Here is a 17,148-nt window from a genome sequence, read left to right on the forward strand (position 1 = left end):
CACAAAACACTCTTGAGATTTGCAACATTAGGAGTGAAATGTTCTTCATGAATTTCTTAACCACTCAGCAACCTACTTTGGATGCAGGCCTACTGCTCCCCTTCCCTCTGTTCATCAAAACCTTGACCTCCCCTCTCTCCTAAAGCAAGCTGTGGCTGCCCTGGGGTAGAACCAGGGGAATGAACAAGACCCAAGAACTCACAAAGTGAGGCATTAAAGAAGCTGTGCAGGGGCACCTGGATGGCTCAGTTGGTTGGGCCTCCGACTTTGCCTCAGGTCATGATCTCATGGTTTGTTAGTTCAAGCCCCTCGGCGGGCTCTGTGCTGACAGCTCAGAGCCTGGGGCCTGCTTTGGATTCTGTGTCTTCCTCTCTCTCTGCCCCTCCTCTGCTCATGCTCTCTCTCTCTCTCTCTCAAAAATAAACACTAAAAAAATTTTTTTTAAATAAAAAACTAAAGAAGCTGTGCAAAAATGTGGCTTCCTGCAGAAACCAGAATTTCCACAAGGCAAGCCATCAGGTGCAAAGCCTCTTGGACCAGAGGAAGTGAGTGACAAAGTCAGGGCCAGAACTGAAGCCAGCTCAGAACCCAGATAAGAGCAGCTCCCAGCCATTTTCACTCTTTTCTGCCCCTGGGCACACTGACTGGCAGCTCTGGTTCCTCAGCAACTCCCGTCCTTGCCTTCTCTCAACCACACCACCAGGAGCGGTCCTATCTCCCAGTGGCCTCAATTATTTTTCTCTGTTAAAGGAGGACAAACGAAAATCAATATAGCCGTAAAATTCCATGTTTCTGAAAAAGTATGTCAGGGACATATGGTGGTTACAAATGAAAAAGAAAGATCTAAACATATATATAAAACATCCCAAATCTGTACAAAGTATATTTATAATGTCATTTTTTAAAGTTTATTTATTTGAGAGAGACAGAAAGAGTGCACATGTATGTGGAAGGAGTGGAGAGGCAGAAAGAGAGAGAGAGAGAAAGAGAGAGAGAGAGAGAGAAAGAGAGAGAGAGAGAAAGAGAGAGAGAGAGAGAGAGAGAGAGAGAGAGAAAGAGAGAGAAAGAGAGAGAGAGAGAGAGAGAGAGAGAGAGAGTCAGTCCTAAGCAGGCTCCACGCTCAGTGCACGACCCGACATGGGGCTTAATCTCAGGAACTGTAAGATCATGACTTGAGCCAAAATCAAAAATCAGACGCCTAACTGACTGACCCACCCAGGCGCCCCCATACAATATATTTACAAATGCTGAAAACACTGAAAGAACTACCTCGGCATGTTAACAGTGGTTATTTCTCAGGTGATTAAGGGCGCTCTTACTTTCTTCATACCTTTCAACGTTTTTCCAAGATTTCTACATGAACATATATGGTACTATTTTTATAATAAGTAAAAGACAGTAAATTAAATTTATTTAAAAGAAAAAATACCGCTGAAAAAATAAAGCCAACATTATCTGTACCCAACTAGCTATGGAAAAACAATTGCGTTAACCGGAAACAATTCCATACCCTAAAGATCTAAGTGGCTGAAATGTAACAAATAATAGTGCAGCCCTTTGTATTTGGTCCAGGCAGCAGCAATGGTTTGTGTTAAACTCTGACAAAAGTAAGATCTTTCAGATGTAAAAATCTGTTTTCCTTGGCTGAGACACATTCCCAGGAACATTGTGAGAAATGTCACAATTTTCCACATCTGATTTGGCCAACATGTGGGAGTCATTGTCAGGAAACGCCACCAAAGAGTTTGAGGTTTTCCCCAAGTTTCTATTTCTTTTCGGTCAGCAAATAGACTTTCTCCCTCCACAAACTCATTGTTCCCTGGGTGAAGCTTCAACAGTACTAATCAGCATTAAATTCAAAGGTAGACTTACCATATCCAGCTGAAGAAAAAACTCAGGGTTGAATCAGCTTACACTTGGATGGGTATTCAAAAGAATTAAGCTTTTCAAATTCATGTTTGCCAAGTGAATTCATTGCTCAAGTGTTATTTGACATACTTTGTTTGCAGGCTTGCAAAATATGTTACTGGTTGGAATGCCAGCTGTCAGCACAGGCCAGAACCCTGGTTCTTGTAAAATCTCTTTGAAAGCATTATACTTTAAGCGCATAGAAAGGAAGAGAGTATAAACCTTCAGCAACAGAAAACTGTCCCCCCAAATTCCGATTCCTGAAAGCCTACTCATACTCATCCTGTGGACACCACTGGGTACTTACTAACAACCGTTCCTGGATCTGGCTCACTTACCGTAAGGTGTCACTTGTGATGGGTATGCTGATTAAGTCCAATAAAGAGGTCCCTCCACCTAGTTCCCAAAAGTGAGCAATATCTTTTGGCTGAAACAAACAAACAAACAAAAACAGGCATTTTTCATATTAAATTTTTAAAATCTTTTTTGAATGTTAAATACTTCTTACACCTCATTAACATCAGTCAGTAATAATTATGGATACAAAACACTGTAGTCCTCAATAAACCTTGGCAATCAAAACTTTCCCCTTTCTCTATCCCATCCCTCAAAATGCACCAAAACATCTATTCCAAAAAACAAAGATGAAACATTAACATGGTAGGTGGGGAACAAGAAGAGACTGAACAACCGATTCCCTTTTTATAGGATTCTTTAAGTATTAGGGGAGTGAAACAGTGAGGCAGCCACGTGGCTTGGGAATACGACCATCTATTCCATGACAACCTTCTTGGACGACTAGCTAATTGCATTTCTGCTTCCATCCTGCTGCTGAGGAGCCTTCAGTAACACCATGATTGTGGGAGGAACTAACTGCTTCCACTTAGAACTCAGGGAACATGAAATCTGAGAAAGACATGGATCTTCCAGAATGAATATGGAAAAGCCCAACTTGCTAACACAAAGTGTTAGAGAAAATAGGTGAAAAAAAATCACCTTTTTAATATATCTGTTGCCATGAACTTGGAAGAGATAGTCATTGAAGCAAGTTTTAGATGAATATATAGATTTTTGACAAATTATCATCTCATACTCACTAAAATTGTTCTGTTGATATTTGAATATTTGCTGTTGATATCTGAATTATTAATGTTCGTGGGGGAGGCAGTTTTGCATTGGAAAATCCCCCTTGATTCACCATTTGACGAAGGGCAGTTCTTAGAGCTCTTCTCCACAGTGAAGCGGTGAAAGCAGTTTCAGCATTTCCAGTGAAAAGGACAATCTCATTTATAGGTCATCACTCATGTCAAAATTCACGTAAGTCACAAACAGAGTTCTCCCACATCTCAATATATTAATGTTTTTTCTTTTCTTTTTAACCTCACAGTTTTAATAATGAACTTTCACTGACTTATCTAGAAAGCAGCAACAGGCAATGTTAACTCTTATTAATGATCAAACATTTGGACTAGATCAATCTGTAAAAATCTGCCTGTGTGACAGAAGTGGGGCCTTCTGTTATAGATGGTTCTTCCCTACACCTAACTCTATTTAAGAAAAGACCTTGGGGCGCCTGGGTGGCTCAGTCGGTTAAGCGTCCGACTTCAGCTCAGGTCACAATCTCGCGGTCCGTGAGTTCGAGCCCTGCATCGGGCTCTGGGCTGATGGCTCAGAGCCTGGAGCCTGCTTCCGATTCTGTGTCTCCCTCTCTCCCTGCCCCTCCCCATTCATGCTCTATCTCTCTCTGTCTCAAAAATAAATAAAAACTTTAAAAAAAAATTTTTTTTTAAATAAAAAAATAAATAAAAAAAAGAAAAGACCTTTTCATGGGAGAACTCCAAAAGAGGATTCTATTTTGAATGTTTTTATCCAATATACACCGTGCACTCTCCTTCCGTTCTGAATAATCTCCAACTTTCCTCTGAAAAGACACTCTAGTGAAAATAGGACTGTAACAAATTAGGGCCTCAGTCTCAAGTAGTATTACTAACTTCAAGATATGTTTGTAAAAATGCTAAGAATTTGGACTCTGAGTAGTACATTTTCATAAATATTCTACAAGTCAAACTCCTATTTTTCGCAGATTTTTTGGGAGACAGGATGTAACTCACAATATTATTCCCACTTGAAAGAAGAAAAAGCCACATTAACACAATTAATATAAATATGTCCAAAAACTGTAAAATAAAGTTACAAAGGAATCTTATTCCACATTTTAAGACACAACAAATGAGACGGCTAAATTATTTTCCTATTCAGGTTGCCTTCATGTCTGCTGAGTTGAATCTGACTTAAAAGCACATACCTATGAAGTGTACAACTAGATATGTTTATTGATTACAGATAAGATGAAAATATAAAACAAAGTCAGCATCATTACTTCTCCATCCCCAGGAACAGCAATATCACTTAAGAAGACACTCACTATATTATGCCCTTTTGTTCTTCTTCCATATGTATATTCCAAAGCTAAGGTTGGTTTTGGTGGCTCATCCCTGCACAATAAAGACAGATAGTATTACCATCATGGGTTTTCTTTTTTCTTTTCTTTTTTTAATGTTTATTTGTTTATCCTGAGAGAGAGCACTAGTGGGGGAGGAGCAGAGAGAGAGAGGGAGGGAGAGAGGGAGGGAGAGAGAGGGAGAGAGAGGGAGAGAGAGGGAGAGAGAGGGAGGGAGGGAGGGAGGGAGGGAGGGAGAGAGAGAGAGAGTGAGAGAGAGAGAGGGAGGGAGAGAGGGGGGGGAGAGAGAGAGAGAGAGAGAGAGAGAGAGAGAGAGAGAGAATCTCAAGCAGTCTCCATGCTGTCAGCACAGAGCTGGATGCAAGGCTCGATCTCACGAAGTGGGAGATTGTGACCTGAGCCAAAGCCAAGAGTTGGATGCTTAACCGATAGGACCACCCAGGCGACCCCATTATGGGTTTTCTCATGCTATCATATTACCCAATTCATTTTTGCTTCCTCTTAAAAATGTTAATCTATTAGTAGAAAAGTTACTTTGTGGAATAGCACTGAAGTAAAAATGATAAAAAATTTGATGTAAAAGACAAGCCCTCAAAAAACCATCTTCGAGGATTTTTGTCACAGCTGCAACGATGACTAATGGCACCGGCACAATGTCGTAGTCCTTACAGGCACTGTTGGAGCGAGTGGAGAATGGAGTGCAGCTGGCAATGCTGGTGGCCATGTTAGGGGAAGCTCTTGGCATTCAGGTCATGTGGGGAGCACTTATACCAGGTTTTGCTCGGCCTCAATGTGGGGAGCTGTGAATCTTATGATTATCAATTTAATGGAGATATCAACAGACTTTAATGCAATTCTTTTATTTTTTTAATGTTTATTTATTTTTGAGAGAGAGAGACAGAGTGTGAGTGGGGAAGGGGCAGAGAGAGAGAGGGAGACACAGAATCTGAAGCAGGCTCCAGGCTCCGAGCTGTCAGCACAGAGCCCAATGCGGGGCTCGAACTCACAAACCATGAGATCATGACCTGACCCCAAGTCGGACACTTAACCAACTGAGCCACCCAGGCACCCCACAATTCTCTATTTTAAATCCCAGCCCGAACATGGGCATCATTTAACTAGCAAGAGCTGCAAAGTAACAAATAACATCAACAAGTCCTAAAAACTGACAAACGGTTTGATGAATTATTTACACTGCAGCTTACATTGTTTGGTAAACAGCTTTATTGTACATACGTACTTATTTACTTCAATTTCTTATAGTACAAATGTGTATCATAAATTTGCCTTCGTCACCATTTTTCAGTGTATGGTTCAGTAGCATGTTAAGTATATTCACCTTGTTGCACAAACTCTAGAACTTTTTCATCTCCCAAAACTGAAAGTCTATACCCATTACACAGTAACTCGCCATTTTCCCCTCCCTCCAGACCCTGGCAAACACCATTCTACTTTCTGTTTCTGTGAATCTGACTGCTCTGAGATACATCATATAAATGGAATCATACAGTATACATCTTTTTGTGACTGGCTTATTTCACTTAGCATAATGTCCTCAAGGTTCATCCGTGTTGTAGCATGCGTCAGAATTTCATTCCTCTTTAAGGCTGAATAATACTGGTATATATCTTTTTAATGTGGAGAAGAGAATTTTTAAATTTGTGATTTATATATTTATCTTTATTAAATATCTTGCATATCATCCCTACATACATATTTTTTGATACATACATAGAATATTTGGTTATATTTGCTTTTATAAAAGATACAAATTTTCTTTTATGAAACAAAATGCTACTTTTAAGACAAAATTTATAAGCTCTGATATTCAACGTATAATAGAACTTTTTTTTTTTTTTCCAAGTAAACTATCAAGGAACTGAAATGAAGAATTTTCAGTTCAGTGTTGTATTTCAAAGTATTTCATCCTAAGCTGATGTTGTGTTACAGAACTTGTTTGTAGAAAGAAACACATATGGTCAAAAGAGAGCCATGATTCCAGGGGATGGAAATATGATGCAGGTGTCACTATAGACGGTTCTTCTAAGAAACAATTTTGTTGGTGAAAGGAATTACACAAAGTCAGGATTCTATTATTTGAATTCTTTACTAGTATTTTTCAAATGGATGACGTTTCTTTAATGTGACCTTGAGACAAAATTACATCTATTTTGATATTTTTTGGAGAAGTTATAAGAAGTAGGTATTGGAATGAAGGGAACAAGCAGTTTCCTGCAATATCCTAAATCATAATCCTAAATCTTAATCTGATGACCATATAGGTTAGGAAGTATAAGAAACAAATGATAAAAAGTACAGTTTGAGGATCAACACTGTGCTTCAAAAATGTTTCCACGAGCAATTTAAAGATTATAATTAATGTTCAGATAATAATGGACTAGGTAAAATAGAAATAAATCAAATACCAGAGTAGCACAGCCAAAAAGCAGCCAAGTACTATCGGACTTACGTTCGTTGCTTCCCCATATAATAGGGAAACTCAGCATTAATCCTGTATAATTTTATTTATTTACTTTTGCTTATTGTTGGTTTTATCTTTAAAGGAGATTTTGGGGCTCCTGAGTGGCTCAGTAGTTAATCGTCTGACTTCGGCTCAGGTCATGATCTCACGGTTGGGGGGTTTGAGCCCTGCATTGGGCTCTGTGCTGACAGCTCAGAGTCTGGAGCCTGCTTTGGATTGTGTGTCTCCAGCTCTCTCTGCACCTCCTCTGCTCATGCTCTGTCTCTCAAAAAATGAATAAATGTTAAAAAAAATTTTTTAAGGAGATTTTTTTTTTTTTCAACGTTTTTTATTTATTTTTGGGACAGAGAGAGACAGAGCATGAACGGGGGAGGGGCAGAGAGAGAGGGAGACACAGAATCGGAAACAGGCTCCAGGCTCCGAGCCATCAGCCCAGAGCCTGACGCGGGGCTCGAACTCACGGACCGCGAGATCGTGACCTGGCTGAAGTCGGACGCTTAACCGACTGCGCCACCCAGGCGCCCCTTAAGGAGATTTTAAAGGCCATACAAAGAATTCACTAAGAAGTTATTGTTTGAATCTCAAAATTATTCACGTTCCCAAGTCTTTCAGAATTTAACTTGCCCTGTATAACTAGAATAAACAAAAAACATAGTCTAAAGGTTAACATAACACTTACCTGTCAAGACACCTTAGAATAATAGTAGTCTTTCCCTGGAAATAGAAAAAAAAAAAAAAAAAAAAGAATACTGTGTTAATGTCACCCATATGTAAAATTTTGTTATTCGTAATTGTGGCCAAAAATAGCTTTTAATCACTCGAATGATAAATTACCTGGAAACTAGAAACTTTCAGAATTGTTCCTAAGTTTGATAAGTAGAAAAAGTTAACTGTCAACTTTCCATCACGGTGTAACTACACTGCTATTATTATAATTATGAAGTCCTGCAGATGACAAATACTAGCAAATCATACCTCACTTTAGTGGTCAACTTGGCAGCTGTCTGAAATTTTCTCTCTATTCATCAATGCTAATTACTGGTTAAGCAGATGATTAGTGTCTTCTAAAATGTTTTAATTCCAATTGTTGAAGTGGAAATAAAGAAAAAAGGTAACATACAAATAAAGGACATATTGCAAATATGTTCAAAGTAGGCAATCCAAATACTGGGTTAGAGTATTTTTTGTCTGTCTTTATTTGTAGAGAAGGTACTCGTTCTAAGTTTTGTGTTAGGAGTCAGAAAATATAGGTTCTGGGCAGCTCTACCACACGAAAGTTAACCTCACATTTTAGCCAGGGATTGGCTCAGTGGTTTAATCACACTTTCTTTTTTTTTTTTAATAGTAAAACTTAAAAACAAAAAACAAGCCAAAAAAAGATCTCTTACAAGAAGACAGATAAAAGAGGAGCAGCAGGGAAAGCTCTAATGGAGGAAGCTGCTGGGTTCCAAGGAAAATAGTTTGGAAAATGCCAGACTGACAAAAACACAGACCATTTGACTAGGTAGGTTTTTCTCCTAAAACCTTTCATTTTTTTACCAAAAGAAAAAGATGATCACAAATAAATTACTCTGGATTATATCTGGGATATGATCAAATTGAATGACTTTTTTTTTTTAATGACGGGAAACATAAATAATTGGCATACGACCAAAAATGTTTATTACTGAAGGATGTTTGCTGGCAGGTATTCTTTCAAAGTGAAAAACAAGAAATAACCTAAATTTCCCCCAATGGGGATTGGCTAATTTAATTATGACAATCCTTATAATGAAATAGCATGCAGCTGTTAGGAATGACGATCTAGGAAGATACTTATTGACATGGTAAAACATTTATGACAGATTAGCATAACTCTGTTTTCAATTTTAAAATATCTTTTCCTGCTTCTTTGAGATATACGTACATGCATACACATTAACAGATTCAGAGAAAGACACAGAAACACACACACAAATAAATAGATCTAGAGGGATATCACTAAGCTAACAGTAAACATTTCTAGGTGATGGATTTGTTGGTAATTTATATTTTTATTATTTGGTTTTTTTTAAGTTTATTTAGTTTGTGTGTGTATGTGTGTGTGTGTGTGTGTGTGTGTGAGAGAGTGAGAGTGAGAGTGAGAGAGAGTGAGAGAGAGAGAGAGAGAGAGAGAGAGAGAGAGAGAGAGAGAGAGAATATCCTAAGCAGGCTCTGTCAGTGCAGAGCCCAATGTGGGGCCTGATCTCATGAACCATGAGATCATGACCTGAGCCTAAATTAAGAGTCAGACGTTTAACTGACTGAGCCACCCAGGCACCTCTGGTAATTTTTTCCTTTTTTAAGAAAATCAGGATTTTCTAATTTTCATACACTGAACATGTATCACATGTAGCATATTTTCGAAGTTTGAGATAAATGAAGACTGTAGTACAGTGGTCTCCTCTTATCCATGATTCCGCTTTCCACAGTTTCAGCTACTCATGGTCAACGGCAGTCTGGAAGCAGATGATCCTCCTTTGGACATGTCATCATCAGGTCAGGAGTACCCTAGCGCTGCATCACTGTGCCTACACCATTTACCCCGCTTCATCTCGTCAAGAGGACGTTTTAGCATCTCACATCATAAGAAGGGCGAGTATAGTACAGCAAGGTATTCTGAGTGACAGAAAGGCCACATTACATAGCTTGTATTAGAGTATGTTGTTATAATTGTTTTACTTTTAGTTATTTTTAGTTATCTCTTCCCGTTCCTCATTTATAAATTCAACTTTATCTTAGGTGTGTATGTATAGGAAAAAACAGAGTATGTACAGGATTCAGTTCTCTCTGCAGTTTTAGGCATCCACTGGGGGTCTTGGAACATATGCCCCGCAGATAGGGGGGAGGCTGCTATACCTAAAAATTATTGTATTCTATGTACAAGAAAGCACAGAATCAGAATTACTGGAATCTTAGATATAAGATTCCAGATTGGAAGGAATCTTAGATATAACTAGCCATTTTTCTCAGATGCTCATAGTTCCATAGCGTTGATTTAAATTTTGATTATAATTTCATGTAAATGTACTACTTGGTGGCAATTCCAAATAAACATAAACTCAACTCTGGGCACTGAAATACGCTTTTAGACTATCATTAAAATATGATCCAAATTTTAAAAATTCACTAGTAAACTGTTGCCCTCTGAGACCCCTAGGTTTCCTGGTTCAATAAACACTGACTTAGTACAAGTTCATTCAGGGATTATCAAAAGGAATCCTATCTTCCCTCCCATTACCTCAGACACATTGGAAATCCAGTCTTTTCTTCTGATCCATTATCCCTGGAGCTCTAATTCCACAGTCTTCTACACATCCCTTCATCTGGCACAATAATCCCCCCCATTTCTCCCCCCAAAACTCCCTAATATCAACCTCTTCTTCAGAATGGTCTACTTGTTGGCCTTACCTAAAATATGGCTGCTTCTGGACCATTTCCTCTACATTCTTGTTAAAGAAGGCTTTTTTTTTTTTTTTTTTTTCCTACCACCCCATGTACTACAGGGCCCTCCTTGCTCCCCAGTGCCACCTTTAAACAATCATTCTACTTCCCTTGTTTTGCAAAAGTCTTACAGGCTGGTACCAGTCTACCGTGACGGCTGTTGCCACCTCTTCTGGCTCAGTCTCCCTTTCCCTCTCAGCTGCTGTCATTAGTCTTGCTAACTTCATATCCATGTGGGCACAGGCAATCCACCTAACACTCTGACCTCTCAGTGACTTTGCCTCCTCACAGAGACCCTTTCCTTCACTCTGCTTCTGCCATACATCACTTCCAAGGTTATATCTTGAATCACTTCACCACTGGAAATTGCACCACTTCCAAAATCACACACACAAACAATGCATTTCTCCAACTACTTCTTCAGGAATCCCCAGAGTAACCATCCTGTGGCCTTAGTGAGAGGCCTCAAAAGTCCACTGACCTGTCAACATTTCTCCTTCTCCATCAGCCCCGTCCTACCTCCACATCTCACCTTTTCCATCTTAGAGTCCACAGTTTATTATTACAATCACCCTTGCAAATATTACCCCCTCCCTAGGCTTTCTCGCTCTGTATTGCACCCACTTTGTTGGCAAAAACCAACCCTGGTAAACCCAATCACCTTCCCTTCTCCTCCATGTTTGTACCCACACAAGTGAGTGATGATGGAGAAAAATTATACATACTGTGCAGATTGGTGTCACCTAAATTCTGAATCCCCATCATCAAAACAGCAGTCAACAATGACGAGCAATCCTGTAAAGTTTGTCTAGTGTGTTCTCTCTCCCATTGGTTGTAACTGCTGTTTCGTACACTTTTCTTGATTTTCTCCTCAGAATACCCACTTGACCCTCTTCACCTGAATTACCTCTCTTTCCTTACTTCTTGCTCTTCAAGCTCTGGACATCATGCTCTCATAAGGAGGCTTTCCTCTTCCAGCCTCTTGGGCTGAGTGAAAAGCCCTTGTTTCCATCATAGATTTGTCTCATGTGTTGCTACTGTTGTACAAGTACTAGCACCTAAGTTCCTGCACAGCCGAGTATGACTTGCTTTTCTGTTTCCCCAGCATCGGGCAGAATACCCGGCACACAGAAGATGTTCAGTAAGTGTCCACTGAATGGACAGAGGTTTGGCAAAAAGAGAGAGAAGGCATCGAGGCAGTTAGTTTCTTTGGTAAAGGGTGATTACTATTAGCTGAACAACAGAAGCATTACTTGCTTGCCTCTCTTTATTTTTCAAAATCATGTTCTGTATAAAGCACGGAATCAGATACTTTTTAAAGAATAATATCTTCAAAAGTTCTACATATCTCAAGAGAGTTTGCCCGTCTTCAAAAGCAAAATTAGTTTTCATTTACATAAATGAAAATAAAAAAGAGCTTGTGTACGCCCACAGTCTCCTATTTTAACAAATGGGTGGTTCTTCCATAAACAACAAATAAGACATGAATGGGCTGTCACTGCAACAAAGCCTAGAACAACAGTTACAGAGAGTCCTAGCGGGCTGCTGGTGGGGCGTTTTGCGTGCGAGCATTTGTGTGCTGTGATCAGCTGTTTAAGCCACCTGAAAGGTATGGAAGCAGCTTCTTACACAGAAGACTTTATGTGATAGGAATTTACTTGTACCAGAAGACTAGTACTAGTTACTTGACCCGCTTATTTAAATCCACATATTTATCTATATGGCTGTAAGCAGGAAATTGGTAAGGTACCACATCCGATGAAAACATCTCTCCTCACAATAAACTCATGAGATGAAATGTTTATATACTGTAGTTGGGTTAAAAATTTTAAAGTATAATGATACCTATGAAAGTTTTATTTAAGCTAATTTAAATAGTTCAGATTTTTTAAAGTGGGCCAACAAGAAAACTTGGTAAAATACAGAAGTTAAAAACAAAATAAAAACAGTGATTAAAATTTTACCATATGCATTTCTTTTTTTTATCTTTGCATTTTTACAAAGTTGAGATCATGTTGTATATAAAATTTGTCATGCTTTTTTCTTTTTTTTAATTAAAACATTTTTGTTTATTTTTGAGAGACAGAGATAGAGCACGAGCAGGGGAGAGGCAGAGACAGAGCGAGATACAGAATCCAAAGCAGGCTCCAGGCTGTGGGATGTCAGCACAGAGCCCAATGTGGGGCTCAAACTCACGAACTGTGAGCTCATGACCTGAGCCAAAGTCAGACGCTTAACCAACTGAGCCACCCAGGCGCCCCATGTCCTGCTTTTTTCAATTAACATTATACTTTTTCTTTACATCACTAACAACTCTTTTGCAGTTGTATAACATTTCCCCCCTTAATTATAATGTTGATGGTATATATAATATCTCCCAATGAAGGATGTCTATTTGTGTGTGGGGGGGTCCTTCCAAGACACAGCCCAAGACAGAGGAGTGTTCTGGCTACCTGGGCACTGACATCATCTGGTAAAGATGTAGCCTCGTTGATGCACAGCTTAGATTCAGAAAGTTTAATTTGTCAATATATCCTTCAGTGGAAGCATGAAGCACAAAAATAAAAGTGTAATATGAACCCCAAATAGACACAAAACATAATGCCACATAAATTTCAGCCTCTTGGATCTGTAAGCCCGATCTTTTGCAGACAGTGTCACCAGCAGTCCTGCCTTCCTGGCAAGAACTTTGTGAGCCAAGCAAAGTTGGATGAAGATAGGATACATCTGTTCTTGCTCTGTATCGCCACTTCCAAAACCCCTTTGTATCCTTGGCTAAATAAAACAGAAACTCACAATGAGTGGGGAGAGGTCTCTCACTAATAATCAGTGGTCCTGGGGACAGGCTGCCATATTTTCTACATGTTTTTCACAATAACAAATAACCCTGTGTCATTACATCATTATCGTAACTCAATGATTCCTTAAATGACAATCCTAAAAGTAAAGTAACTGATTCCAAAATATGATTACTAAGATACTGACTTACCCACTTAGATGCTGACTTATTTATTTATTTTTCTGACTTGGACAGTTGTTTATTTTTTAAAAATATTTATTTATTTTGGGGAGAGCACAGTGGAGGAGGGGCAGACACAGGGGGACAGAGGATCTGAAGCTGGCTCTGCATTGACAGGCTGCCAGCAGTGAGCCTGATGTGGGGCTCGAACTCATGAACTGTGATATCATGACCTGAGCTAAAGTCAGACACTCAGCACTCAACCGGCTCGAGGTTGAGCCCCGTGTCGGGTTCTATGCTGACAATCTCAGAGCCTGTAGCCTGCTTCAGACTCTGTGTCTCCCTCTCACTCTTCCCCTACCCTGCTCACACTCTGTCTCTCTCTCTCTCAAAAATAAACATAAAAAAAAAAAAAAAGAATCCTGGCTTTTATATTCAAATCAGATAGAAAACCTGAATGTTTTCAAATTATGAAATGAAAAACAATAGTTTAAACATTTTTTAAAATTTTGTTTACTATAATTGTTCTTAGATCAATAAGTACTTTTTTAAAGAATGTTTTTAACATTTATTCATTTTTGAGAGACAGAGTATGAGTGAGAGAGGGGCAGAGAAAGAGGGAGACACAGAATCCAAAGCAGGCTCCAAGCTCTGAGCTGTCAGCACATAGCCCAAAGTGGGGCTCGAACTCACAGAGTGGGAGGTCATGACCTGAGCTGAAGTCAGACGTCCAACCAGCTGAGCCACCCAGGTGCCCCAATAAGTACTTTCTAATTCCTGCTAAATATGGTATTAGCTAGGTAAAAGTGAGTTTACCAACTTCAAATTCAATGGGTTTGTTACCATAAATTTGAGCAAAATGTCTAAATATTATTTTTTAATGTAGTTATTATAACATTAGATGTTAAAAACAGCAAAAAAAATAATTCTTCATTTCATATTAAAATTCTCTCATCTGGATATTTTTCAATCACATGTTTTAGTCAGAATATTCATATGGGAATCAAAATTATTTCTTAAATTCCCCCCTATGGTGCACAATACTTAAAGTCCTCAAGTGACATAATGTGGTATTCCACATGAAATCAGCTCTCTGTTGATCTGAAGGATATGCTATACCTGTGCATATATTAACCTATGGATTTTGGCTGACTTCTTCTAATTGTGTGGTGATAAATGACATTACTAGAGTCAGAAATGATAAACCAATTTTATCTCAAGTGCCAACACCTTCCTGGAATGTTATGGATCAGAAGTCATCTTCAGGCTCAGTGGAAAAGGGTGCTGTGATCAATAAAATGTGTGTGGAAGATGTGTAACTCGTATTTGCTATCTCTTAAGGAACCCTAGAAAGCATCTTCTTACAACCAGATTGTAGAAACTAGAAAAGGAAAAATTTAGAAGTCAAGACATTTCCTTCCCACTTTTCTTCTATCCAGGGATTGAAGTTTGGGAAGAGAACAGAAGCTCTGGGAAGTAAAATGCTCAATGACTAAGTTTTCTGGCCAATACCCTAAGAATGAGTGATTATCACTTGATAAGAGAAGAAACCTACGTTCAGAGGATCACAAGACCATGCCTAGAGACTTGACAATTTAAATCTAAGTGGAGAGAATCAGAAAAAAATGTGCAGATAAATTGAGATGTCATTACGTATGACATTAAGAAAAATTTAAAGACAATAATGGAAGAGGGCCCAAGTAATTCACAAGAGAAAACAGCTGAGACAAGGACTGGAAAGATTATTTACAGCGACAGATGCACAACAGTGCAGGTAACAATAAGTGCAGTATTATCACAGGGGAGTAAACGACCTCATAGGAACTACCAAAACTTGTGTCAGAGACTTATGAGTGCAACATATTAAATATTTTTTAAGTTTATTTATTTATTTTGAGAGAGAGAGTGAGGGAGGAGCAGAGACAGAAGGAGAGAGAGAGAATCCCAAGTAAGCTCCACACTGTCAGTCCGGAGCCCTATGTGGGGCTCGAACTCACAAACTATAAGATTATGACCTGAGCCAAAATCAAGAGTCAGATGCTTAACTGACTGAGCCACCCAGGGGCCCCATGAGTTCAACATATTGATGTAAAGAGACAGAAGGAGAGAGAAAATACAGCATTTTGTGTATTTATATGGACACTTACAAACATGCATGAAGGAATACTATACAAAGAGCAGAATGTGATGTATGTAATTAGACTGTTGCCTGACCGTATGAAATGAATTATCGTATGATGTCCCATGGCACACATCACAAGAGGAATACAGATAAAGTCTAACAGTGAAGAGGAGACCAACCTTTCAAAAAATTTTTTAATGTTTACTCATTTTTGAGAGATGGAGAGAAACAGAGCATGAGCGGGGGAGGGGCAGAGAGAGAGGGAGACACAGAATCCGAAGCAGGCTCCAGGCTTCAAGTTGTCAGCACAGAGCTCAACGCAGGGCTGGAACCCACAGACCGTGAGATCATGACCTAAGCTGAAGTTGGACGCTTAACTGACTGAGCCACCCAGGTGCCCCAAGGATACCAACTATTCAAAAAGTGCCTCCCTCAGTTTGAATTTTCTGTCATTCCCAAAGGAAACAGTCCAGACTCAGAAACTAGGATCAAAGAGAGAGGTGAAGTGACTCATTCCGACACAGAATTCTATACCCAGATAAACATTCTACCCAGAGTGAGGGAAAATAAAGGCATTTTTAGACATGCAGTATCTCATAAATTTTACTTCCCATGTAACGCTTTCCCCGGAAACTACAAGAGAATGTGCTCCACCAAGATAAGCGAGTGAACCAAGAATAGGGAAGAAACAGGATCCAGGAAACTGAAGTTCCAACTCAAGAAAGAGGAAAAGGGAATTCCCGAGATGTTGGGGAAGGATGGTAGCTATGCCGCCACTCCTGACAACAGTAGAGACCAACACAGCGGGTTAAAAGATGGCAGGACTCCGGCTGGAGAGGGGAAATTTCAGATGATCTGATACAACTGCCTAGATGAAAATTATACTGAATGTCTGTTGGGGATTGTGGAAAGAATTAGCAATAGATATCTGGGGAGCCAGCTTCCAGGATGGTTCCAAATGATCCCCACTTCCTGGTATTCCCACCCATGTGAGGTCCCTCACACTGTACCAGAGTTGGGTCTTTGTGACCCATATGGCATATGGCAGAAGTGATGGCATGTCACTTCCAAGATTAGGTTATAAGAGACGGCAGTTTCTGTCCTGGGCACCCTTTCTCTTTTGGATTTCTGGCTTTGGGGAAAGCAAACTGCCATGTTGTAAGCAGCCCTATGGAGAGGCCTATATGGTGAAGAATTGAAGCCTAGTCAACAGTCAGCAATGAACTGAGGCCTCTTGCCAACAGCCATGTCAGTGAGCGAAACTGCTTCTCCAGTTTAGCTGAGCTGTGAGATGACTTTAGTCCCAGATGACATCTTGACTACAACTTCATGAAAGACCGGGAGCCAGAACCACATAACTAAGCTGCTCTCAGATTCCTGACCCTCACAAACTAGGTGAGATGATGTTTGCTGTTTTAAAAGCTGCCAAGTTTTAGAGTAATTTATTACATAGCAACAAATAACTAATGGATATAAAAACTAAGGTACATATAAGAGCTAAACAAATAAAAAAACAAGGCATTTTGAAACTTTTGGAAGAAGTTACTCAAGGTAAAGAAAGTAATCCACTGAATATTGATTTAGCCCAAAATTATAATAGGAATCATACTGCAGACCAGGGCTGGAGGTGAGCATTTAAGAGAGACAGAACTATGGGCTCTGTGCTGATAGCGTGGAGCCTGCTTGGGACGCTCTCACTCTCTCTCTGCCCCTCCCCCACTTGAGCTGTCTCTCAAAATAAATAAGCTTTTATA

General features: G+C 39.5%; 1 protein-coding gene across 1 annotated transcript in view; it reads right to left on the minus strand.

The window, feature by feature from the left end:
- Positions 1 to 17,148, minus strand: part of DYNC2LI1 (dynein cytoplasmic 2 light intermediate chain 1) — a 40,255-nt gene that overhangs the window by 18,770 nt on the left and 4,337 nt on the right. The window contains exons 3-5 of the mRNA XM_078444428.2: positions 7,531 to 7,565; positions 4,334 to 4,403; positions 2,247 to 2,335 (exon numbers count right to left, since the gene is read on the minus strand). Coding sequence (XP_078300554.2) covers positions 2,247 to 2,335; positions 4,334 to 4,403; positions 7,531 to 7,565 — 194 coding nt within the window. The remainder of the gene's footprint in view (positions 1 to 2,246; positions 2,336 to 4,333; positions 4,404 to 7,530; positions 7,566 to 17,148) is intronic.

This window comes from Panthera onca, chromosome A3, assembly GCF_046562875.1.
Source record: "Panthera onca isolate mPanOnc1 chromosome A3, mPanOnc1 haplotype 2, whole genome shotgun sequence".
Classification (NCBI taxonomy): domain Eukaryota; kingdom Metazoa; phylum Chordata; class Mammalia; order Carnivora; family Felidae; genus Panthera; species Panthera onca.